Source organism: Microcaecilia unicolor, chromosome 8 (assembly GCF_901765095.1).
Source record: "Microcaecilia unicolor chromosome 8, aMicUni1.1, whole genome shotgun sequence".
Classification (NCBI taxonomy): Eukaryota; Metazoa; Chordata; class Amphibia; order Gymnophiona; family Siphonopidae; genus Microcaecilia; species Microcaecilia unicolor.
This window is the reverse complement of record NC_044038.1, coordinates 168,373,501-168,401,429: the sequence shown is the minus strand read 5'-3', so window position 1 is coordinate 168,401,429 and position 27,929 is coordinate 168,373,501. Positions and strand designations below refer to the sequence as shown.

At 42.9% G+C, this 27,929-nt stretch overlaps 1 protein-coding gene across 2 annotated transcripts in view; it reads right to left on the bottom strand.

Moving 5' to 3' along the window:
• Positions 1-25,775, bottom strand: part of TRPC7 (transient receptor potential cation channel subfamily C member 7) — a 102,465-nt gene extending 76,690 nt beyond the window's left edge. For both annotated transcript variants that reach the window (XM_030212510.1, XM_030212511.1), the window contains exons 1-2: positions 25,023-25,775; positions 1,175-1,357 (exon numbers count right to left, since the gene is read on the bottom strand). In XM_030212510.1, coding sequence (XP_030068370.1) covers positions 1,175-1,357; positions 25,023-25,775 — 936 coding nt within the window. The remainder of the gene's footprint in view (positions 1-1,174; positions 1,358-25,022) is intronic.
• Positions 25,776-27,929: the final 2,154 nt, after the last annotated feature.

The window sequence follows — 27,929 nt, the reverse complement described above, 5'->3', positions numbered from 1 at the left end:
GCTTCTATAATAGAAATTTGCATATTGTCAAAAGTCACTCCCAATAGATGGAGTAATTCATCTTCTTTTTCTTTCTGCGTCTCACATACAGAACTAGCATAATGCACAATTATCGGGAGATTTTCTACTTTGCATTTAGATTTACTGCCTTCTGGTGGGGACCATGACTTTCCGCTGCTAAATAGAAAGCATGTGCATTGCCTGGATCTGCCAATGGCAATATTTCATTTGAAAAATGAGGTAACCTACAAAACATTCAAGGTCAAATTCAAACCAGGTGGATTTTAAAGATGTGCTTCATTTGAAATGAAACAGGAAAATTCAAGGAGATTTCCTGTTTTGTTTGGTTTTGAAAGTAAATAAAACTGCATCATACACTTAAAAAAAGTTTCACAGGCCTCCTCCTCACTGCTCTCCAACCCCTCCTCCAAAATGGCACCACTGAAAATGCATTTGCAATTTTAAGTTGAATTTGTTATACCTATCACTCATTCATTCAAACTTTGAAGAATAAATTATATGGAATGGAGCAGAATTTTGTTACAAATGTTTTTTTCTCTGACCACTCTTATACATACATCCCTGGGAATAGAAAAGTTAATACACAGAAATACAGAAGAACAAAACCTCATAAGTACATAAGGATAGCCACACTGGGACCGATCAAAGGTCCATCAAGCCCAGCATCCTGTTTCCAACAGTGGCCAATCCAGGTCACAAATACCTGGCAAGATCCCAAAAAAGCTCAATATATTTTATGCTGCTTATCCTAGAAATAAGCAGTGGGTTTTCCCCAAGTCAATTTAATAATGGTCTATGGACTTTTCCTTTAGGAAGCCATCCAGACCCTTTTTAAACCCCGCTAAGCTAACCGCCTTTACCACATTTTCTGGCAACAAATTCCAGAGTTTAATTACATGTTGAGTGAAGAACAATATTCTCCGATTCATATTAAATTTACAGTACACTTGCTGTAATGTAGTATCTCAAGTATTTTCACTAAGAATCTTTTCTCGACTCATGACAGTCTGAAGACTACATTACAGCAAGTGTTACTGATAGATCCATCTACAGAGAAAGACTCCTGAGGCAGGCCATTAGGTCGAAACATGGCCGTGTCAAGTCGATCTTGCTGATTAATAGAAAAATTAAGACATTAAAAATGAACTGTTACCTTTTTGACCTCATATTTAATGGCAAGTTTAATTCTGCTCAGACTAGGCCGATGATGATCAGTCCATACTTCTAAGCTTACATCACCATTCAAGATGGCCTCCACTTCTTCTGTGTCCCGGCACAAGTCCAGCACACCCACAACAAAGTCCTTGCATTGCATAGATAGCTTCCTGTAATCATTCTAGCGGAATAAAAGAAAATAACATCAGTTAGCGCAGTACTATGATGAGTCATGTTTAGTGGTTGCTCGATCTTGTAAATCAGGATTAGCCAGCAGAAACCCACTGCAGATCTGATTTCAATGTGCTTAGAATGCATTTTGAAAAAGCATCCAATATTAAGGGGTCCTTTTACTAAGCTGCGGTAAGAGAGGATCTGCGCTAGTGTCATTGCATGTTTTTCACATGCGCTGAGGCCCCCTTTTACTGCAGTGGGTAAAAGGCTGTCTTTTTTTGCTGGAAAAGAAATGGCCCTGCAGTAAGTGACCCACTTGCCTCATGGCAATTTTGCAGGGAGCACTTACTCATTGAGGTGGCGGTAAGGACTCCTGTGGGGGTGGGAACTACCGCTGGGATCCCGCGGTATGGAAGTGTTGGTTAAACATTTCTGGAACTTGAGCTGAACTCCTTAGAAGGAAAAGAGGCTGGGACTGGGCTGGGGCCCCTCTGGGTGACCTTGACTGAAACTGACCCAAAATACCTTAAGTGATGGTCACTGAAGAAAGGCAAGGAAATTATTTGAAGGACAGAGATTCTGTGCCAGCAGGAGCTTGAGGACTTATGCAGAGGGGTCTTCATGGTCACTCAGCTCATGCCCATTGGTGGGCAGAGCACTACACAGATGTAACTACACAGCTGGATCAGAACACACAACAAAGGCATGGAGAATGGTCCCAATGCTGCAACTATAGATAAGGCATATAACACTGGCAATTAAAACCTTATCATTGGAATTAGTTTTGATTTAATTACATCCACTCATTCAGCTATTTAAGTAATAAATCATGTAACAAAAGGCAACTTAGAGCTCCCTTTCATGAAGCAATAATGAGGAGGAGTCCTGAAGTACTGTCCCATCTTTGTGATCATTTTTTTTAATGAATGTTTTATTGTACATCACCTAGATGTTTGGATAGGAGGGTTATAAATGTAATAAATAAATAAAAAGTGAGTGCCAATATATTGTGCTGAATAAGCACACAAATGTTTAGAATGATAGCATATGTGCACACAGGTGTGCACATAGACTAAGTGGCAAAATTCTGCCTAAATATGCTCATATCATACACAGCGCATTTGATGGGCAGAAGGGTTCTGGGCATGGTTGGCGTACATCTCACGCCTAAATTATAGGTGTGTATTTCACATGTTATGCTAATATTCTATGAAGGAAATAGGCCTTTACTTTACTATGAAAATGCTCCAATGCAACTTTCGGTGATATACTGCAAGCCATGTTAGGGCCAAACAAACACTGTAAAATAACCACACTAGGGATGCGCAAGAGCAGTGTTGGATAAGGCATCTCTCTTTCCTGGAAAATCCTTGGACCTCCCCGTCAGCCTAGGAGCATTGATGATCCCAGGCGGTAAAATAATCCCAGCAAAAAGCTGAGGTTATTTTAGTGTGCTTTTTTAGGTGGGATTCAGCAACTTGCAGCACTGGGATCCTGCAGGTTGCTGAATCCTGTGGGAGATCAAGGTACAGTAAAAGGCAAACTTGTACCACACCTTGATGAATCTCCCCCTCCCCCTTAGTGTCTTATGATATATGTATAACTTGCCCTATTCTATAACTGCACATCCAATTGCCTGCCTAGCTTTGGGAACCATTTGAAGAATTTGGGGTCTTCTGTTGAAGTAAATATAACCTCAGCTGCATAAATACAAGCTAGGACTGAATACCCTAAATTACTTATGCCTTCATGGACAATGAAATTATCAACAAGTAAGTGTATTTTTCAATGTGTTCTGAAATGCTCTTAATGTAATGTACTCCAGCCTGTGATAGAACATTCGAGTTAGCTGTTAAGTCAATATTTGCATGTTTTCCATCTTGCTGCTTATGGTTGATTCTTGGCTCCCAACTCTGCAATACAATAGTAAGCTGACATTTTGAAATTATATTTACTTATACTTCTTGTGAGCTTTGAAAAGCCTGTGATCTCTTTCAACTGAGTATACTAACTATTCAACAATGAGGCAAAACAGAGAGGAAATGCCCTTTTGGCTCTCTGAAACAGATTTGCTTTGGCAAATAATAAAAAGATGTTTCAGAGGGAGTTAAGAAATCCTGCAATATCCCCGTATGAGCACTTCTATAAGAAAGAAAAGTATCAGATAAAAAAAATGAACATTATTTTAAATATTATGGTTGAAGCATTGCATTTCAGCTCGTTATTTCTTTGTTTTCTAGGATGATATTCTAGTTAGCTGCTATGTTTTGCTCTTTATGTGTCACTCTCCTGCTTATTTTCAAAAGAGAAGGGCGCCCATCTTCCGATACAAATCGGGAGATGGGCGCCCTTCTGTCAGGTGCGGCCAAATCGGCATAATCGAAAGCCGATTTTGGTCGCCCTCAACTGCAGTCCATCGCAGGAGCAGCCAAAGTTTAATGGGGCGTGTCTGGAGTGTAGCGAAGGCAGGAATGGGGCGTGGTTAACACATGGGCGCCCTCGGCTGATAATGGAAAAAAGAAGGCCGGCCCTGATGAGCATTTGGTCGACTTTACTTGGTCCATTTATTTTCAGGACCAAGCCTCAAAAAGGTGTCCGAACTGACCAGATGACCACCTGAGGGAATCGGGGATGACCTCCCCTTACTCCCCCAGTGGTCACAAACCCCCTACCACCCTAAAAAAAATTTAAAACATTTTTTCCAGCCTCAATGCCAGCCTCAAATGTCATACTCAGCTCCATGACAGCACTATGCAGGTCCCTTTCCTGGGGCCGCCCCCGCTGATGGGCACCCTTAGAGATGGGTGCCCCCGTTTGATTATGCCCCTCCACGTGATGCCCATGTGGGGTTTCAAACCTGAAAACTCACAAATGCTCCCAGGGCAATTCTTTAGTGGTTTGATTCTAGCCTTGGTTATCTGTTTTATCGATAAATTATTTTAAAAATTCTTGTTGAATCATTTCACACTGCAAATAAAAAGAGAGTTGGCCTGATTGTAAAGTTCCCCCTTCCAAGAGCATATAGCAATAACATAGAGCACTTTTTCATCCTCATACAGAGAAAATAGCTTTCCTAATAATTCAGTGGTCTAGATCCTTCCTCCTGTTGCCTTGCTGTAGACACAGCCAGATCACCACTAAGGAAGGAATAAAGCTCAAATTCTAATTTGAGACCAGTTATCACACAGGATTTTGATGTGCAGCATTCACATGCTGTACTTGCAGAAATAGTGATAACTTTTTTTTTTAGCACCCCAAAGAGTAGCAACATTCTGGAATCAACAAGAGTAACAAGATTCCAGAATCCTAAAGAATAGCAAGATTCTGGAATCCCAAAGAGTAGCAACATTCCGGAATTCCAAAGAGTAGCAACATTCTGAAATCAAAGAGTAACAAGATTCCAGAATCCCAAAGAGTAGCAACATTCCAGAGGGAGGGAGTACACAAAAGAAAGCGGAGTGACGGGGTTGATTCGAGATGAGAACAGTGAACAGGAGGAAGTGTTAAGCGAAAACAGAATATTAGCACTCACTCAAGGGATTAGCGCCCTTCCTTGGCAAATATACAAGTAAGTGCTAAGCGCTACATGGCGTGCCTGTAGCTTATATGCAAACACACGTAAACTCTACTTGTGGGCAGAGCATGGGTGTGTCATGGTGTTTCCCCTAGTGACATGCACAAATTCTACAATACTTTGAATTGCATACACTACAAGGCATACTTAAGTGTGGCAACCTACTCTTGAAATTGACATCATGTAAACAGTCGCACATAGATATTGATGCATCAAGGCCACTTTGCACTGGTATTTATTAATTGGTTAGGCACACTCTAATGCTGTTATATTGCACCTATATTTGCCACCAACATCTTATATAAAGTCTCTTAAAGAAGTAATGAAGACAAGATTCTAGGACAGGGCTTCCCAAACCTATCTTGGTGATCATCCCAACAGATTGATTTTCTAGACTCCTGCAAATGAGTATGCATTGGATAAATTTGATACTCTGAAGACTCACCGGCTGATATTCAAAATGATTTAACCAGGCAGGAGCCTCTCCTGCCCAGTTAAATCACCAATCACTGACTAAGTGGCGATATTCAGTGGCACTTAACTAGAGAGTGTGCTGAATATCACCACAGACCACCCAACAAAGAAGTAGACAGGTTGGGGGCAGGGAATTAGGGATGAGTCGGGGGCTATATAAATGCTGACAATATTCTGTGCCAGGACCTGAACAGCTAAGCAGGTGAATTTAGGACAGTTCAAAACCTGTCCTAATTTCACCCACCTTGCTATGTGGGCCCCAGCGCTGAATATAGGCCAGGATTTGCATAGTTAGATTTTCATTCCAAAATCCCCCTGATCCTTCTTCCAGCCCCCCCCCCCAAAAGTCCCCCTCCTTCCTACCCCCAGCCCATGACACTGCAAACCAGGACTACTCGATTCCAGCCCTTGAGGTTCACAGGCAATCCAGGTTTTCAGGATATCCACAATGAATATACATGAGAGACCGGAGTTGAGTAGCCCTGCTGTAAACCCTCCTCCTGGAATGACCCCCCCCCCCCACCACCACCAATCCCCCCTCCTGGAATGACCCCCACCACCACCACCACCAATCCCCTGTGATATAGGTAAGCCCCCCTGGGCCTACCTTTACCCCTGGTCCCTGGCAGCAATAGGGACAGGAGCAAAGTCCATTCACTCCTGCTGCTTGCAGCTGCCTCCTACAAATGGCTGTCATGACCTCTTATGGCAGCTTTGCTCCTGCTTCCATCGCCCCCACTAGGACCATCAGGGATACAGATAGGCCTAGATGGGCCTACCTACATCATGGGGGGTTGTTCTAGGGGGAGGAGAGTTTACAGTCTCTTAGGATGGAAGCAGAGGGTAGGAAGGAGGAGGGGTTTTTTAGGGCCCAAGAAGGGACCGCATAACTGTCTTATGCAGGTCATGGCTGAATATCGGCTGGGACCCACATAGGCTCCGGCAGCCATTCCCATCAAATTTAGCCCACGGTCTTCAGTGCTGGTGCCCGGACATGGCCCAGGACTGAATATCAAGAACTAATCTAGCTGGTGACGATCAGCCTTTAAAATACATTGACTGCCACCGGCTGAATATCAGCCAGTCAGTATCTGGAAATGTATCTCACACATGTGCATTGTGGGTATCCCGAACAACTGACTGGCTGTGGGACCATCAGTACAGATAGTGGAAGCTCATCTTTAGGGCAAGTTGAGAAAATTGTAAAAGGGGTTTGCATGGATGTGAAGCACATAATTTGGCACATGTATCTATCTGGGTGTAATTAAAAAAGACAAACATGAGCAAGTCTAATTACAAAGAAGGTGAAGGTGACAAATTACTAAATTCAGTTTTTTTATTTCTAATTATTTGAATCTGAACGGTAATTAAAAAAAGTAATTGATAATTATGCTTTGGTTGAGTTCTTTTAATTAAGAAACTTACCTCTGTGGAAGCATCTCCAGTGCTCTGGCACTCATGAATTAATTCATTTGTTTTGATCTATAAGTTAATTGTAGTTACGAATGGCTGGTTACGGATACAGGGCTCTTCCATTCCTGGAAGCTAATGGTAAGGTCCGGAACTGATGGACGTTTCAGGACAACAGTAAACCACTGCTTTCTTCCGCATAGTAAGGAATGAGTTACTCTATACACATCACAATAATTCAGGATTAAAATGTCCATGTGCTAATATAGGTCCATACACTGCAGACAATTTCTTCTATCCAAAATCCCTTATGAAAGGCAAAATAAATCTTTAATATGTCAATTTAGAGTTCTAGAGGCAGATGCAGCAACCAAACGTAAAAAAATCTAAATCGTTAAAGTCCCTAACGATTTTAAAATAACGAAAAATGCACCAAAAAAAAAAGTCACACATGCTGAGATCGGTAGTGAAACGTACAATGTATCAAAGAATCACAATACACATCGTTAATCGGCCCCCAAATCATGCGCAGAGCAGCCAAGCGTTATGTTAGCTGCTCTGCGCATGCCACAAACAGTCAAAACACAGTCAAATCGCAAGCACATGGCTCCCAAATAAAAACAAAAATAAAAAAAAGGGTCGGGAGGGGGCAAGGGCGCTCATCAGGAGCGTCCTGTACAGACGGCCTTGCCCCCCCCCCCCCCGCTGCTCCCCACTTTCCGCCGCTCCCCCCACCCCGAAAAAGCAAAATTCTAGCAGCCCCTGCCCCCTCCCCACTTTCCGCCGCTCCCCCCACCCCGAAAAAGCAAACTTCTAGAAGCCCCTGCCCCCCTCCCTTCCTCACTACTCTCTCACCTCAGCTCCGCCTCCCGACATCCTCCGTCCGTGCCCCGCCCCCTTTTGGGGTCGTCGCCGCCATTCCCCTCCTCCATCGGGCCCCCCTTCCTCTTACCGGGCCCGTGCAGCGCCTCTCTCCTCTGTCCGAAGGCGCTGCACGGGCAAGAAGAAAGCTGAATCAGCTGATGCCTGCCTTCGCCTAGCTTCGATAGAGCGTCTTTCTCCTCCTGGGCCCGCCCCTGTCTGACGTCAGTAACCTACGTAGGTTACTGACGTCAGACAGGGGCGGGCGCAGCAGAAGAAAGACGCGCCATCGCGAAGGCAGGCATCAGCTGATTCAGCTTTCTTCTTGCCCGTGCAGCGCCTTCGGACAGAGGAGAGAGGCGCTGCACGGGCCCGGTAAGAGGAAGGGGGGCCCGATGGAGGAGGGGAATGGCGGCGACGACCCCAAAAGGGGGCGGGGCACGGATGGAGGATGTCGGGAGGCGGAGCTGAGGTGAGAGAGTAGTGAGGAAGGGAGGGGGGCAGGGGCTTCTAGAAGTTTGCTTTTTCGGGGTGGGGGGAGCGGCGGAAAGTGGGGAGCAGCGGGGGGGGGGGGCAAGGCCGTCCGTACAGGACGCTCCTGATGAGCGCCCTTGCCCCCTCCCGATCCTTTTTTTATTTTTATTTTTTTATGTGTTTTCTGAGGTCCTTTGGACCAATCACAGCGCTTTTAGCTCTGCTAATGCGCTGGGATTGGCTCAAAGTTTGTTTATTTTTTCACTTAACACTTTTTCCTGCCACGGAGCTGTCCTAACGAGAGGTCCAGACCTCTCGTTAGTTTTCCTGCCTTTTTCCTGCGTAAAGGCAATCGGAAAAGGTTAGTGCATGTCGTTTCAATGGGGTTTTCACACTAATTGCTCATCTCCATTCCGTTTTCGTTAGCTGCTACTGTCGTCGGAAAATAGGCTTAAGTGCATGGAAAGGATAGGAAATTCTTCCCTGAGGGCTCATTTAACGATGAAAAACGTTTAGTGCATCTACCTCCTAGTCATTATATTAGTTACAGAGAAAACTGGAATTCTTTTAGATGGCAGAAACTATTACTGGAACAAAAATGTTTTCAAACATGAACTTTCAAGGCTGTACTTGTAAAAAAGGGCCTTTATGCTCTTGATTTTTAATGAACACAGCTGTGCACAATTGCAAGGTCCACTTAATCTTCTCACTTTCCTCTGCTATAGGAGGAGAGATGTGGTAAAAGGACAATTCCGTAACTGGGCGCCTCCTTTTATGTGCTTCTTGCTAGGTAAATGAACAAAATATTGTCATTTTCATGGATGAGGGGGAAAGTCAGTAAATAAAGACCGACATTTGGCACCAGAAAAATCCACACTAAGACAGTATTTAGCAAAGGGCACATGGTACTACCCTGGAGGCAAAGTTTAATCCGTAGAAATGCCTTAGCGAAAAAAATATACACAGCAAAAAGTGAAGTCGGACAAAAAAGCAGGAAGGAAGTAACCTTATTAAAGGCCTAACTTGAACCATGTTTCTGCATATAGTCTGCATCGGGGGTCTCCATTTAAGTTATATAGATAGACTAGCCGTTCAGCCCGTAAAAATGGGCTAGTATAGGAGGGGGGGTTGAAAGGCCCCCCACCCCGCCGCCGAGTTCGCCACTGCCGCTCCCCCTCCAAGTTCGTCCCCTCCCCCGGAGCCGTCGCCACCCACCTTCCACCCGGTCGGGCCCTCACTCCGCTATTGAAACAGCGAGGGCACGCAGCACACAGCTCTACTGCTGAGCTGCCGTTGCCTTCCTTCTTCTCTGCCTGTGTCCCGCCCTCGTGTGACGTAACGTCGTCAAGGGCGGGACACAGGCAGAGAAGAAGAAGGAAGGCCGACGGCAGCTCAGCAGAGCTGTGTGCTGCGTGCCCTCGCTGTTTCAATAGCGGAGCGAGGGCCCGACTGGGTGGAAGGTGGGTGGCGGCGGCGACTCCGGGTAGGGGGAGCGTTAGCGATGGCGGTGTCCCTCGCAAATGCACAGTACAGACCCTCTCTGTTCCACTCTCGTCATCACGTATTGACGCGGGGGTGGGGCAGAGAGGGTCTCTACTGTGCATATGGAGCTTGAAAAATCAGCACGGACAAAAAATATGCCTTGGTGTACTCTTTATAGTACATACTACACCTAAATAGAATAGAATAGGCTTAAATTTCCATGCAGTATATAGAATTATGCTGAGCGTCTTTCCATGTAACTAAATGTGGTTGCATCCATTGAGGGCAAGTTTTATTTGGCGTAAATTCTGATGCCTAAATTAGGCACAGAATGGATATATTCTATAATAATGTGCATAGATTTTAGAAATGCCCATGCCGTGCCTATGGCCATGCCCCTATGACATATGCAACTTACCCCCATTTACTAAGCCATGCTAGCAACTGCCTCATGGCAATGCCAACACATCCCATTCAAAGTGAATAGACTGAGTCGGCATTAGCACATTGCAGCCACTAGCGTGGCTTAATAAACGGGGGGGGGGGGGGGGGGGGGGGGGGTAGAATTTAAGTGCACCATGTTACAAAATACGCTTAGCGAGTTGTGTACGTAAATCTTAATTAATGTCAATTAGTGCTGATAATTGCTTGTTGACATCCAATTAACAGTGCTGATTAGCTAGTTAACCAATTAAGTTACGCACATTGTTATAGAATGTGCTTCGATTTCCACATGGAAATTAAGGAGAAATATATAGAATTTGGGAGACAGTATATAAACATTTATTTTAAAAAAACACATAAATAAGTATATGTAAATATTAAAATGAAACATAATAAAAGTAACACAAAGAGTTAAATTGTATGGAAATGTACATAATTAAAACTTAAAAGATCTATTAAAAACAATAAACACAACTAAATGTAAATTATTCTAGTTGTGTTTAAGGTCATTAAAGGCACATGAGACAGCATAAATACATGAACAACTTAAAAAAAGAGAAAAATACCACCCAGCCAATGATGCAGACTTACACGGACTGAAGTGCTTGCTTAAATTTTTGAAAGAAAGTCTTGAGATGAATAGAAGGAGGAAGCTGATTTCAAAGAGTGGGGGGCCACAGTATCCTTTGTAAGCGACATAAGTGAAGAGCAGACAGATCAGACTATAAGAAGTTTAGTATGGTTTTCAGCCTCTCCGCCAATGTAAAATGTACAAGGAAAGTGGACAAGACAGTTCATTCAGTCTGTTTTTCAGAAGATCCACATAACTGTGGTCACACATTCAGGACTGGAAACCAAAAGTTTACTAAGGGGCCCTTTTGCTAAGGCGCACTTAAAAGTGGCCTGCGCTGGTGTAGGCACATGTTTTGAACATTGACTTAGCAGTAACGTCTTACACGCTACCCGGGCGGTAAGCGTTCAACACGTGTAAACTGCCGATTACTGCCAGGTAAGCGCCACGAGGTAGAAAATATAAAATATTTTCTACCATGTATTTTGGGCACACGGCAAAAATGGAATTACCAAATGGGACATGCAATAGCTGGGTGGTAGTGCCAATTTGATATGCATTGGACGTGCGTAGGCACCTACGTGCCTTAGTAAAAGGGCCCCTAAATGACAGAACATAAGGAGAAGTTGGCCCACCCACTCAGGGCAGGTGCAAGGGTATAAGAGGGGCATTTTCAAAAGAAACGTCCAAGTTGCGATTTGGACATCTTTGCAAAACGTCGAAATCCAGGGGCGGGGAAAACCGTATTTTCGAAAAAAGATGGATGTCCATCTTTCGTTTCGAAAATACCGTCAGAGACGTCGAAATCCTTAAATTTGGACATCCCTAGATTTGGACATCCTTGGATTTGGACGTTTGTGACTTTTGACGATTTTCGAAACCAAAGACGTCCAAGTCAAAAACGTCCAAATGCAAGCCATTTGGACATGAGAGGAGCCAGCATTTTTAGTAGACTGGTCCCCTGACATGCCAGGACACCAACCGGGCACCCTAGGGGGCACTGCAGTGGACTTCATAAAATGCTTCCAGGAACATAGCTCCCTTATCTTGTGTGCTGAGCCCCCCCAACCCCACTTCCCACAACTGTACACCACTACCATAGCCCTTTTGGGTGAAGGGGGGCACCTATATATGGGTTCAGTGGGTTTGTGGTGAGTTTTGGAGAGCTCGCTGTTTCCTCCACAAATGTAACAGGTAGGGGGGGGTATGGGCCTGGGTCCACCCGTCTGAAGTGCACTGCAGTACCCACTAAAACTGCTCCTGGGACCTTCATGCGCTGTCACGGACTTGAGTATGACATCTGAGGCTGGCATAGGAGGCTGGCACCAAACATTTTTAAAGACTTTTTTTGATGATGGGAGGGGGTTAGTGACCACTGGGGGAGTAACGGGAGGTCATCCCCGATTCTCTCTGGTGGTGATCTGGTCATTTTGGGCACCTTTTTGTGCCTTATTCGTAAAAAAAACATGTCCGGGTGAAAACATCCAAGCGTTCGTCAGGGACGTCCTTGCTGTCTTTGATTATGGGTCGAAGGAGCGCCCTAGTCCTGCCTTCGATAAGCCTCTGACATGAAATTTGGACGTCCTTGCGACAGACTGCAGTTACAGACGTCCAGAAATCGTGTTTTGATTATACCGATTTGGACGTCTCTGTGAGAAGAACGTCCATCTTCTGATTTATGTCGAAAGATGGACATCCGTCTCTTTCGAAAATGAGCCTGTTAGTCTCCTTAGGCTCATTTTCAGCCTTGCACCCCCTCTTTAATTAATTTCCAGGCACCTAAATCCCCTCCCCTAGGATTCTGATTATTAAACTCAATAATAATGATCAACCAAACTACCATTTTAGAATATTCCTCTAAAATTGCATAATGGATACCACTCCCTGGATTTTATATAGTGTGACTTAAGTTACACATGTAAATCCAGTCATATTCTGGATTTGTGTGTGCACCTTAATTAGTTAAGCCAATCAGTACCAATTATTGCCACTTAACAAGCAATGCTTGACACTAATTGGCATTAATTAGAATTTACGCGCAAAAGTGTCTAAGCATATTGTATAACGTGATGCACATAAATTCTAAGTTGCATAGTTAAAAAGGGGGTGTGGCCATGGGCGTGGAATGGGTGGGTCATAGATGTTTCTAAAATCTACGTGCGTTGTTATACACTCGGTCCATGCCTAATTTAGGTATTGGGATTTACATCAAGTTTTACAGTGCGTTACAGACTACACGCAGCAAGTTATGCGTGTAAATTCTAATTATTGCCAATTAGTTCTCATTATTGCTTGTTAATCCAATGAAGTTATGCACTTTGTTATAGAATACACTTAGATTTTGATATGGAATGCTAGGCACGCTATGTAGAATCTGGGAGAATGAGGGCAATTTCCAAAAGCCATTTACCCAGGTAAATGATTATTTGGCATTTGCCCTCCTGCCTGCCTATGCTGTGGCTGTCTTGATCTAGCATTTTGGTTATACTGCAGAGGTTCTCTGCCATCTCAGGTGACTGCTCCATTTGTCTAATGATCATATTCATCAAGTATTAAAACCTTTACACTGGTTGCCAGTTCCACAGAAAACTGAATTTAAAATTCCATTCATAATCCATAAGATCTTGAAGGGTAAGACTCCCTATTATATCAATGATATAATAGGGAGTCTAGTGTTATTTTCCAAGCTGTCTCAGTCAGCTGTTTTGCAGACTCCTGCTGCTGTTAAATCGACTTCTACTAGGCAGAAATAGATTGCCTTTGTAATAGATTGCCTTTGGATCTTAAAACGCTGGATAATTTACTTTCCTTTAGAAAACTATGGAAAGCCTGATTGTTTAGATTAGCCAATGATTAATTTTCAATTAACTTACATAACTTTATTTATGGAATTCTATTTTAACTATACATTATTTTTTTCTTGCTGTAGGTTGCTTTGCAGTATCTTTTGGAAAGGTGGTCTATTAAATAGCCAAAATTAAATACTAAATACATTGATAAATAAATAAAATTCACCAGTACTCTGCATCCTCTATGTTTCTCAATGGCTTTCTTAAGTTTTGTTATTATTTTTGCCCCCACCTTCTCCACTGGGAGATTGTTCTACACATTCACCACTTCTCTATATATTACCCATTAGAGTGTCCCCTTCAGTCTTAAAATATGACATCTTGTTCTAGAACTTTCCATCCAACAGAAAATAATCATTACAATGGTTGAAATGATTAGAACAATCAACATTCTAGAATTCAGTTTCTACAGTTTTCCTTCTTCTTCTTTCCTGCCCTGTGTTCATAGGCACATATATAGAGATAGAGAAATGGCCTTGTGTATTCTTTCTGTTTCATATAGCTCATGTTAGATATGCGAGTTATATGGAAGTGTTTCTTTTAGGTCTATTATAAGTAGCTCAGCATGAATTCCTGGTACACAGATAAAAAAAGATAATGTTAGCACACCAGGGATAATTAGTAGATCCGGAAAGCAATTTACTTTCCTATCATAAAGAAGCATTGCTAAGCATGTTCTAGAAATATACATGTTTAAAAAATCACCCTTAACCCCGGTCTGAAGTTTTTGGCATTTTGTGGCAGGTAGAGCTTTGGTGAGTATGAGCACTTTTAGCTGAGGAGCCAAAGCACTTATGAAACACAGCACTGTGTTGGAATGTAGTTGTGAACAAAACAGTTTTGGTGTTGTGGAGTACCACTATATTGTGAAGTTAAGTTTGGATTTTTTGTGACTAAACTGTTATATTTAAAAGAACGTATTGTATTGAGAAGATATGAAGGGTAGGATTCAGTAAATGGCACCCAAGGATAGGCACCAAAAAGATCCACACTAAACTCGTATACTACAAAGGGTGACCTGCACCGAGCACCCTTCATAGAACAATGCCTAGTGCCAATCCCAGTGCCCAGTGTACTATATACATTGAAATCGTTTCATCCTGACCTATTCATAGAAAGAAAGGATTAACTTTATTCTGAGCTGGAATATAATCAGAGGTGGATAACCTATCAGAAGACAGGGCATCCCCTGGCAGCCAGTCTGCTGCGTGCCTCAAACAAGACAGTGCAAGCTTATCTGATCCCTTGGAGGCACAGGAGTCCATGGGCTGGTAGCAGTGGAATGGGTTCCAACCCATGAGCTTATGTGCTTTTCAGATGGTGGACAACAGGATGCTCAACAGTTGCAAGAGCTATAGGGCTCCTGTACGTGCATTGAGATTACCAGGAGCATTAGATTCCAGTTTAGGTATTGAGAGGCGTGGTCTGTGAGTGTGCCGGCTGCAAGAGAGAGGCCAAAAGCAGAAATGGAAGAGAGATGAGTTTGCAAGGGAACAAACCCTGTAGTAAGGGAGAGAGACTGAAAATAGGGCAAAGAGAGAGAGAGAGAGAGAGAGAGAGAGAGAGAGAGAGAGAGAGATGCTCCTCCTACTCCCCTTTCTTCTTCTCCCACTCTCATGTCTTTTATGCATGAAAATGACTCACTGAAAAGTAAGGGGCCCTTTTACTAAGATGCAAAGCACCTACATGCATACAACATGCATCAAATGAGAACTACTGCTGGCTACTGCGTGCCCTGGGTGGTAATTCTAATTTAGCCATGCGTCCAAAATGCATGACAGAAGATAATTACTATTTTCTACCCTGTGACACTAACCGGGTGGTAATCGGCAGTATACGCACACTGCCGATTACTGCCCAGTTAACGCATGAGACCTTACTACTAAGTCAGTGGGTGGCGGTAAAATTTCAAGCTCAAAATGGATGTGCGCTGATTTTTATTTTGTCGCACATCTGTTTTCAGCAAAAAGGCCTTTTTTGCAGGCACACTGAAAAATGGACCTTTGCACATTCAATACACGCGTCTACGCCAGCGCAGGCCATTTTTCAGCGCAACTTAGTAAAAGGGCCCCTAAGTGATTTTATGGCTCGTATGTTGCCAGTGGGCGTGTGCATAGGCGGAGTTTGGATGGAGTACACAGGTATACACACAAATTATAGAATTCTATCACTTATGTATATTCATTCTAACATCTGGACACATTGAACATCCGGGTATGTGTGGCCAGCCATCCCTTCTCTGGTTAAGTGTGATATTTGGTACTTAACCGCATAAGTTAAACCGGCAAAGATAAGATTGTGCTTTATGTAGTCTTATTGTCTGGTTAACTTATGCGGTTAAATAATGAGCACTGGCTTTTAACTGCATAAGTGAAGACTCCGCCCTTGACTGTCCACAAAATTGCCGGCTTCGAGTTTCACAGTTAATACTGATATTCAGCGGCACTATCCAGTTAAGTGCTATTAAATATACCTAGTTAAATCGCTCTGAATGTCGACCCCCCCCCCCCCATGTTTTCAGTCATTTGCGCTGTAACTCTATAAAGTTTATACTAAGTCATTTTACTATTGCTTTGTTATTAACAAAATTATCAATTTTATGTTAAACTGTATCTGCAGTATTCCACCTTGGGTGAATCTCTTCATAAAGGCGGTTAATAAATCCCTACTTTTCCTTATAGAATACACTTACAATAGGCACTATTAGAAAATGCCTAGAATTGTGAGATAGAATGGTTTATAAATGTTTTAAATAAATACATAGATAAATATAACCAGTGGGCTCCTTGTTATAGAATTACCCTCTGTACATGGTCTGGATTTCCTCATATAACTAGTAGCTTTCTAAGTGGCCCTTTTATTAAAGGGTTGCAGTGTGGCAACCTGATCTACCGCTGGCTCAATGCATTGGGCCAGTGGTAGTTCCATCCCAGCGCACACCATTTCAGGTGCGAGTGTAAATATTGAAAAAATATTTCTGCAGGGAATTACTTGGCAGTAATCATTGCCTGGTTACTGCCGGGTTAGAGCAGGTGCTCTTACCACCACCTCAATGGGTGGCGGTAAGTGATCCCCCCAAAATGGCTGCACGGCAAATGTGAACTTACCGCACAGCCATTTCATTTTTGGCTATTTTCACCCACTGCAGTAAAAGGGAGGTCTACAAAATCCAGAGTGATGTAGAACAAGTAGAAGAAAATTGATTATTTACTCGTTCCAAAAGTAGAAAGACTAGGGGACACTCGAGAAAGTTACATGGAAATATATTTAAAACAAATAGGAGGAAGTTTTTTCACTCAATAAATAGTTAAGCTCTGGAACTCTTTGCTGGCAGATATGGTAACAGCGGTTAGCATATCTGGGTTTAAAAAACGTTTGGACATATTCCTGGAGGAAAAGTCCATAGTCTGCTGTTGAGACAGACATGGGAAGCAACTGCTAGCCCTGGGATTTGTAGTATGGAATGTTGCTATCTGAGATGCTGCATGGAATCTTGCCACTCTTTAGGATTCCAGAATCTTGCTATTCTTTGGGGGTTCTACATGGAATGTTGCTACTCTTTGAGATTCTGCATGGAATCTTGTCACTCTTTAGGATTCCAGAATCTTGCTATTCTTTAGGGTTCTACATGGAATGTTGCCACAATTTGGGTTTCTGCCAGGTACTTGTGACCTGGCTTGGCCACTGTTTGGAAAGCAGGATACTGGGCTAGATGGACCATTGGTCTGACCCAGTATGGCTACTCTTATGTTATGTTCTTTTACTGCAGCTTAGTAAAAGGGTCCCTTCAACTGATATTTGCACATGTATCTAATCTGCATGTGAAAAACTACTGTTTACACGTGGAGATGCTTCTAAAATAAGGGTGTGGTGTGCAGAGACATATTTAGAGAATAGGGGTTTGGGTTTTTTATTTCCAAAAAATAATTTGGTTTACTGAAACTTCAAAATCCCTTACATAACATAAGATGGGTTTGTTGTGTTTTTTATTTATTTATCATTCACACTTGTACTGTACAAAAAAGCTGTTGAGACTTGCTCTTTTTGTCTTGCTATTGTCTGCTTACACTTCAATTCTGCTTCATTATTGCTCTGTTCACGTCATTAGTCACTGTGTGATTGGTTTTGCTGTGAAGGAAGAGAGATTTTCAGTCTCTCATTTCATGGCACAGCATAAAAACATGAGAAGGATGTGTGAAAAGAGAAAAAGAATCAACCAGCTCCAGCTCCAGCTCCCTCTCCCCACAGATTTAGGGTATGTTTACTAAGCTAAGTTAAGCAGGTAGTGCAGGTTTTACCACATGAACCTGCACTAATAGCTACACAGGTTAAAACGGTGCAGTAAAAACCCCATGCTAGCTACTTAATACACATAGGGGGACATGAGGGCATTACAAAGGCATAGCAGAGGAGTGGCCTGCTGTGACAGCTAGCATATAGGTCAGTACAATGTGCCAGCTGTCTGGACTGCTGATAGTGTGACTGCTTAACTCCATCTCAAGAGAGTCTGGTAGCAGGGCTTTCCTTAGTGCAGAATATGAAGCCTCTGTGACAGACGTTCTCACTCCCCCCCAATAGTAACCCCATGCTTCCCTGTTACCCATAATCCATTCTCTCCAAGAAGACCTCTCCAATCCAATCCAATCCCCTACAAGCAGATCCATCCAACGTGATCTGATTCTCCCAAGCAGACCCCTCCCCCGCCCCGCCGATCCAATCTCCCCAAATGCCCCTTCCACTTAAATTCAAAGCTGGTTCCTCCATTCTTGCCCCATCTGACTTTGGGTGCAAAATGGTGCTGCTGACCCCTAGTGGTATTCTTACAGTTTTACCCTTAATGGTCAGATTTCCATATAATGGAAATTTGTTTATTATGCTGAATTTTGGTCTTTTTACTATTGCTATGCTATTAATACAATGTAAATTGCTTGGGTCAAACTATACCTGTTCTATGGCACATTGAGTGAATCTTTTCATAAAGGCAGTTAATACATCTTAATAAATAATCTATGGCAGCAAGATTTGTAGGTGCAAATACACACATTGATTGGACCAAATGGACCCCTTGCTGTCAAAATGTTCTACCTTACCAGAGCTCCATCTATGATGTGGAAGTAGCCACCCCTGGAGATATACAGACTAACATTCTACCATTCATTATAAGTATTGATAAAGAAAATAAATACTGGGGCAGCCTGATACAGTTATTGCAAAATACAAAAGTGAATAACATATATGCCTTGTATAGATGTTGTTTCAATATACTTAGAGGAGCATAATGGAACAGAAACGCCTATCTCCATGGGCGTTAATCTCCGAGAACGGGTCCGTGAAGGGGCGGACCGAACCGTATTATCGATAAAAAATAGACGCCCATGTTTTATTCGCCAATGTGTGAGCTGGGCGTTTTTGCTTTTCAGCGATAATGGAAAAGGAAAGTGCCCAGCTCAAAAACGAATAAATCCAAGGCATTTGTTCGTGGGAGGGGCCAGGATTCGTAGTGCACTGGTCCCCCTCACATGCCAGGACACCAACCAGGCACCCTAGGGGGCACTTTTACAAAAACAATAAAAAAGGTAAAAGAGCTCCCAGGTGCATAGCACCCTTCCCTTGTGTGTTGAGCCCCCCAAATCCCCCTCAAAACCCACTGCCCACAAGTCTACACCATTACTATAGCCCTAAGGGGTGAAGAGGGGCACCTACATGTGGGTACAGTGGGTTTGGGGGGGTTGGACGACTAATAAGCATTAAGCAGCACAATTGTAACAGGTAGGGGGGATGGGCCTGGGTCCACCTGCCTGACGTCCACTGCACCCCCTAACAACTGCTCCAGGGACCTGCATACTGCTGCCTGGGAGGAGGGTATGACATTTGAGGGTGAAAATAAAAAGTTGTGAAACATCATTTTTTGTGGTGGGAGGGGGTTAGTGACCACTGGGGGAGTCAGGGGAGGTCATCCCCGATTCCCTCTGGGGGTAATCTGGTCATTTAGGGCACTTTTTGGGGCCTTATTCGTGAAAAAACAGGGTCCAGGAAAAGTGCCCTAAATTCTAGCTACAAACGCATCCATTATCGGCGAAAGGCGCCCATCTCTGTTCGGGTGATAACCACGCCCCAGTTCCGCCTTCGACACGCCTTCGACATGCCCCCGTCCACTTTGTCCGCATCCGCGACGGAGTGCAGTTGAAAGCGTCCCAAATTCGGCTTTTGATTATACCGCGTTATTCGTTTTTGTGAGATAAACGCCCATCTCCCGATTTAGGTCGGAACTTGGGCGTTTTTCTCGTTCGATTATAAGCTGGTTAGGGGGTCTTTTAGAAAGGCACGGTAGTGTTTTTAGCGCTTTCTAGTGATTAGTGCACGCTAAATACTAGAGATGCCCATAGGAATATATGGGTGTCTCTAGCATTTAGCACTCACTTATTTGCTAGCACACCTTTGTAAAAGGCTCACTTAGTGCCTTTGCCCCATAACAGGGCCAGATTAAGGCCAACTGATGTCCTAAGCACAGCTCAACAATGGTGCTCCCAGACCCTTCCATTGCTTAATTGACAAGGCTTTTAGACTCGATAAAAGTGCTGAGACATATCATTATTGTACAAAACTGCTCTTCGCTACATTTGGTCCAGTCTAACAGACTGAAAGAATAACTGATGCTAGCGTCACCGTTTCAAAAGACAATTCCAAATCAGAAGGTTTTCAGCTCTCTATTCCCTGTAATTGGAGTTAAAATATGGAACTCTCTACCTACTATTACCATCACAACAGAAAACAGCTACCTTAGCTTCAGGAAGAGGCTAAAAACCTTTCTCTTCCCAAAACTGCTTCATAACAATCCATTAACTTCTACCTTCTAGTATCATCCATTATCTTTTCCTATAATGTTTCTGGTCTCATGCATTAAACCAATTTTCTCTAATTGTTCTTATACCTCACACTACCATTATTGAATTTTCTCTCACCTAGAATGTAAACTGCACTGAACCCTGGAAAGAGGATATTAGCGGCATACAAGAATTGACTTGATTTGATAACAATTAGAAAAACACTGAAATTCATGTTGGATAGTGGGTGTGGCAGATGGTAGTGACAGAGTTAAGACTACTACAACTAATAATAATCATCATCATTTCTGTAGTGCTACTGGACGTATGCAGTGCTGTACACATTATAGAGCAGGAATAACTAGGGTAAAAATCTCTGCGGTACCTAGAGAAAAAACAGCAACCTGATGCACTCATACTCTGTCCCTACCCCACTCCCCATAACTTCAATGAGGGTTGCAGTGCAGGCTTCAGTGGCTGCAGGCCAATTGAGAGCTAAGGGAAGTACAATAGACTGCACTATTCAGCCCCATTGAGCCACACATTCTGCATCCAGAGAACCTCCTGGCTCTCCACCAACAATGGATACAGAGCACAGCAAGGACAATTCTCCATAAAACTCATCATACAAAGAAATTTTGTTTTCTAGTGTAATCTCAATTACAGACATAGTATAAATTAACTTTAAAAAAATCTATAAAACAAAAGTCACTCAGAACCTAGAGCAAATCTACCATGCCAACACTAACTTCCAAAAACAAAAATCCTAACTATGAAAAAGAAGTGCCTTAAATATTATAGTAGGGCCCTAAAATACAAATACATTTATCAGGAAAGCTGAACAAGCCAAATTACTACAGAATGCTACATGGAAACTTCATGCTAACAGAATACCTCAGTCACACACACAAGACACAAATGCAAAATACAGAATAAGTGACCACAAACTCTAGAAATATAAATTAAACGGAACCCCAAGAAACTAGACCTTGCATGTAGTATAACACTAGAGAAACAAGAAAGAAAGGCATTTGCTCCTGTGCAAAATATAAAGATGGCACATGCCAGGGATAGTGTTAGGGGATGCAACTAGGGCAATTGTGCTTGGTTTCTTGGCCAGAGAAAGCCTGCATGCTGGAAGCTGAAGGCGCAGCCTGGTAATGGACTTTGGGGTCCTTTCCTAGATTTCTGTCCTGGACCCCAGCCATGTTTAACATGAACTTTGGCAAGATGTACATTTCAAATCCAACATGTTATATTCACAACATTGAAAATAAAATATTTTTTTATAACTTTTTGTTGTCTGGTCATTTTTTCTCAAATCATATTGGTCCCAGTCTCTGGTTTCTGCTTCCCTCTGTCTTCTCTTAACTCACTTGCCAGTGTCTCCTATTTGACATTTCTTCTTTCTTCACGTCCATCATCCATCTCCCATCTCTGTTTTCCTATATTTCCTTGTCCAGTATCTCCCCTGTGTTCATATCCCCTGATCCATCATCATTCCTCTGTGCACCTATGCACCCCATGCCCAGCATATCCCTTCTGTGTTCCTATTCTCCCCCTTGTCTGGTATCTCCCCTCCCCTCTGTGTCCAAATACCCCCCTCTTCAGTGTCCAGCATTTTATCTCTATTCCATATCCCCATCCCCCCCTTTGTCAGGCATTACCCCTCTGTGCCCATGTGCCATCCCCATACAGCATCTCACATTTGTGTCCCTGTCCCCATGCTCCCACCTAATGCCCATCATCTCCCTTCTGTATCTGTATACTTCCCTATGTCCCCTTTCTCCCTCCTCCACACCAATGTGTCCCTCTCCTCTCTGATCCCACCCCCCAACCAGCTTCTCTTCCTCTCTTTCCTTCCCCTTATGCATCTGGCTCTTTCTCCCTGCACTTCTCTCCCTTCCCTCTAACCCCTCCCATAGGTCCAGCACCTTTCTCCCTTTGCTCCAGCCCTCCTTGCAGGTCCACATCTGTCTCCTTTCCTTTCAGCCATCATCTGCATATCCAGCACCTCTCCTTCAGCCCCCCCCACATGTCCAGCATCTCTCTCCCTTTCATCCAGCCCCCCCCTACATGTTCAGCACCTCTTTCCCTTTCACCAGCCCCCTACATGTCCAGCACCTCTCCCCTTCACTTCAACCCTCTGCGTTCCAGTACATCTCCCATTTCCCTCCACCCTCCGCATATCCAGCACCTCTCCCCTTCCCGCCAACCTCCCCTCTGCAAATCCCAAACCTCTCCCCTACCCTCCAACCTCCCCTCTGCAAATCCCAAACCTCTCCCCTTCCTTCCAACTTCCCCTCTGCAAATCCCAAACCTCTGCCCTTCCCTCCAACCTCCCCTCTGCAAATCCCAAACCTCTCCCCTTCCTTCCAACTTCCCCTCTGCAAATCCCAAACCTCTCCCCTTCCTTCCAACCTCCCCTCTGCAAATCCCAAGCCTCTCCCCTTCCTTCCAACCTCCCCTCTGCAAATCCCAAACCTCTCCCCTTCCCTCCAACCTCCCCTCTGCAAATCCCAAATCTCTATCCCCTCCCTCCAACCCTCTGCCCCTGGCAAGTCCAGCACCCTTCACCCTTCTGTTCCCTCCTCTCCCCTTCCTGGGCCAGCACCCCACTGACTTCCTCACCCTCTCCCACCCCTGCAGTGCTTCTTTTAATGCTGTCGGCTGCTGTGCACAGTCTCCCACCCCCGTGGCAACGCTTACACTTCGCTATGGCGCTGCCTGCCTGACAGCAACTCTACAGATGCGGCACTGACGTCCGACATCCTGCTCCCGGGCCTTCCGCGTCCCGCATCCGTAAACAGGAAGTTACATCAGCGCGGCAGAGGGAAGGCCCCGGAGCAGGACGTCGGACGTCGGTGCCGCATCTGTAGAGTTGCTGTCAGGCAGGCAGCGCCATAGCGAAGTGTAAGCACCGCCGCGGGGGTGGGAGACTGTGCACAGCAGCGCCGACAGCATTAAAAGAAGCACTGCGGCAGGGGTGAGAGAGGGTAAGGATCTTCTTCTGGGTGGGCCTGAGGATAAACTGGGTGGGCCTGGGCCCATCCAGGCCCACCCGTAGCTACGCCGCTGGCGGTACCCCTTCCCTTGGTGCCCTAAGCATGTCCTTATTTTGCTTAATGGTTAATCCAGGATTGCTCCATAGATATGAAATGGAAAATAAATCTTTTTCCACATCAGAGTCATACATTCTATAATTCATTACTTATCATGCAGACACATAACAAGTGTGATAGTCCTGAATCCTTAAGCTTAGGGAACAGGTAGAAAAAACAATATTAGTAGAATTGCATTCAGTCATCATCACAAGTAATTTTGTAACTGTTATGAGTATTGATTTTATCTCATTCCCCTATGCTGAAGGTAAGAAAACAACAAATGTCACTTGAATTCTATTGAAAATTTCACACACTAGCATGAATATTTTCCTAAAAATGAAAATATAGGGGCTGATATACAACTGTCGGGAGGCAGTCCCCAGAACTGCCGTGGTAGGTGCTGACCCCGAATATATAAACAAAATTACTAATATATAGCATATCATGAAATCCTGATCATATAACATCATAATAATTTAACCGCTAAACCCAATGCTGAATATCAGCACTAACCGGCTATATCACATGATATAGTCAGTTATCTGTTATCCCCCCGATTCTATAAGCGTGCCTAGAGATCCATGCAGAAATACAAGCATATTCTGTAACAGTGCGCATAAGTTAATTGGCTTAACAAGCCAATCAGCATTGTTAATGGCACTTAACAAGCAATAATGAGCACTAATTGGCTATAATTAGAATTTACGCGCACAACTCCCTAAGAGTATTCTATAACGCACTGTACCTAAATTTTAATGTGCACAGACAAACATGAGCATGGTTATGAGTGGAGAAATGGGCATTTTGTGGGCATTCTGAAATTTATATGCATAGTTATAGAATGTGGCCCAGTGCATGTAAATTTGCGTGCCGGGATTTATGCCATATTTTCATTGATGTAAATGGAGGCACGTAGTTTTAGGCGCTGTAATATCAACTATGCATATTCTATATACTGTACCTATATCTAGGTGTTGCTTATAGAATATGCTTAGTTGGCAATGTTTTCCATGCAGATTTTTTTAGGTGCCATATATAGAATCTCCTATATATTTGGAAGGCACATTTGTCTCAAGCTTGTATGGCTATATTTCTGACAGTGTTTAGAAGACCTTGCAGTCCTTTTATCTGAGTTTTGTATGGGATTTATGCAGATTATTTTGGCTGTTCAAGGTCAAGACAACTGTGCCTACCAGATATACAGACTCCTGAAGCAGACACTGTTTTGCAAAAACATGGTTCTGTGTCGGGTCTAATTTTTTTTACTTCTTTACATATCCAATAAATTTTGATACTTGGCCTCTAGCCCTCTTCATGTGTTGGATGCCCATTGTTTCCAAAATTAACACCATAGAATTGAAAATGCAACCTGTGTGCATCATTTTTCAGCCCCGTGTTGTTTCATTTAATTTTTTTGCTCAGGTTTACCATTATTTCTTCCACAACTTTTAATTCCCTTTGCCTCCTCTGTCTTCCCAAAATAACCTTCTTATAGTTCCCTCATTTTGTTTTGTTTGACTCACTGATATTGAATGAAAGTATTTCAAACAAGCTACATAACATCAGGATTAGTATATTTTCTTATAAAAGGCTTTGCACCATTACCTTAAATTCTGTTTCAATGTTGGCTAGCCTTGCCAGTTCATTGCTTAATTCCAAAGCAGTAAGAACCGGGTCTTCACTAGAGAGTGATAAATAAGCTGCACTTGCTAATCCTTTGTATGCATTCATTCGCGATCGGGAATGACTAAAAGAATCCTTCCTCTGCTTCTCAGAACATTCATTGCATTTGCAGAAGTAATCATGGGGCCTTTCTATCCTTGCCCCTTTGACAAGAAGGATGTGAACAATTTCATATTCTTGGCAATGTGCTGCAAGTATTATTGGAGTGATGTCATGGGAAAATCGAGTTCCATCTTCGTCATAAGCATAAAAATCATCATCCCGAAGTTCCTGCTCCAGAGGACTAAGAGTGAGCCGTTGACCATGAGCAAAGGCTGGATGGTTCAATATTGCCTCTACAATTCTTACATATCCTTTACTGATAGCTAGGAGCAGTCCATCACCTACTCTAGCCAAATTCTCTTTTTTTAGGAGAAGCTCAGTTACTTCCAGATGCTCATTCCCCACCGCAAGTTGCAAGGCATTTTGTCCCATGTAATCAACACAATTAAAGTTCAATGTTTTGGACTCTTCCAGCATTTTCCGTACCACTGGTATGTTGCCATATTCTGCCGAATCCAAAAAACGTTCTTCCTCTGAGGTCAGGCTAGTGCCCTTCTCATTAAACATATAGGCAGGTCCACGAATAGCCTGCCTCCTGCCCTTCTCCCGAAGGGTCGTGTGCCTTCGATGCATGTTTTTAAAGTTGCTGTTTCCCAGCCTATGAAAAGTTAGGAAGAGGAAAATTAATTAGTCCATCAATGAATTAATCTCTGTATGCTGTCTTTATGTACTGTGACATACTTTGCTCAAAAAAATCTAATCGAATCCAGTGGCATCTGGTAAATTATCATTTGTCATTAATACAATGGTATTGATTGATAGATGAAACAAATACAATCAGATCAAATGACAGATGCACATTATCCAACTAAAGCTATGAAACGCTGAACAATATTACCTAACTAGAAACATTAAGAGGTCAATGTACTAAGCTGCATTGACATTGGTTGTTAATACATGGTAAATCTGTGGTTTAATATTTAGCTGATACAGTCAGTGTTTATTTTTTAATAAAAACTGGATATGACAGACAAAAAATATCTGGATGTTCAGCACCACTATCCAGAAAGTGGCTGAATATTGGAAAAAGGCAGTCAACATCAGAACTGATCCGGATAGTGGCAATATTCAGTCTGTGGTCTTTATAACTTATCTGGATAACTTCCATTGGTCCAAAATTATCTGGGTAAATAAGCTGGACAGCAGACTCAATATTGCTACTATTTGGATAGGTTCTGGGACTGTTCCTTACTACACAAGTCCCACCTTGGCGCTATGTGCATAGTGCTGAGGCTCTGAATATCCTGGTCAGCAGCAACTTATCCGGATAGCAGATGCTGTTATCTGAATAAGTGCTTTTGGATATTAACTCATTGATATTTATTGTGTATATTAACAGCTGATGTTAATGATATGTACACGAGGCATGCGTTACTATATACAGTCAAGGAACTGCTGCGAACACCAAAGCATAAAAGAAAAGTGGAGACAGCAAAAACAAAAATGGAGGAAGAGACTACAGCAATGTGAAACTTGACCTACTTTGAATAAGGTGTATTTATTTAAAATATTTCTATACCACCTTTAATTAGGTGGTTTACAAGATAACATTCACATTATTCAAGAGAACAATTACATGCATACACCACAAATCAATATTAAAATACTTAAATTCTTCATTACAATTTTAAAAAGGCAGTCACAAACAGTTGTGTTTTCAGCAACTTTCTAAATTGTGTTTTACTATCACATTGCCGAAGCTGTTCGGACAATGCGTTCCACAGATTAATACCAGCTGGAACAAAAGTTGAGGCTTGGGTGTCCACATAATCCAAACATTCAACATGCAATATTTCCAAAATGTACAAATCATATTGAAGCTCGCTTATCAGACTTCAAGGGCCTGCTGGCAATAGCTAAAACATGACCATGCTGGGTCATTGTTTTCTAATTTCATTTACTCTGCAGTCTCCTCCTCCAATTTTTGGCAGTCTCTACTCTTCTTGTATTACTAAAGATAGTAGAATTTAAATTGTATTTAATTTGGATTGGAAAGTAAGGAGAAAAGCTGAGAAGAGCGAGGTCACTTGAATTTTTTAATCCACAGCTGCTGCATTAAACCACCCTGAAATCTGTAAAGAAAGCAAAGAAATATAAATTAAACTTGTTCAGAATTGGTTCTTGTGCCATGCCAGGAGTTCAGAGAACATATTTTCTTGACAATGTGGTATGTTTTGTTGCATCATTTACATAGTACTGCATTCAGTTCTAAATTACTTATAAAGCTGCCTTGTGCTACCTGGTGACTGGGGAAAAAAAGATTGTCTCTTTCTGAATCATTTTTGATGAAACTTAACTCACTCTGGTAAAAACAAAATAAAGCTGTGTTAAAATATTGACTGCAAGTAAGCCATAGAGTCCAGCTCAAAATTTTGTTGAGTTTTCATGAGGAGCAAACCTTTGGGACCTTCCAAACACCAAACAATACACAGTATATAAAACACGACAATATACTGCAGAGGGATTGAGACTTGGGACTAGCAACAGAATTTTAAGGCAGGGATTCCTGCAAATGGCCTGAGGACCCTACAAGTTAGATATTTAGGATAGCCACAATGGATATGGATGAGATAAATCACCATGCATTGGAAACTCAACTTATGCAAATTTATCTCATGCATACTCATCGTGAATAGCCCAAATGTTTGTGGGGGGCCCCCAGGGCAGGGTTTGGAAGCCCTGTGTTAAGGCCTCAATCTTGCAAGTTGGCCTACTCTTCTTTGTGGT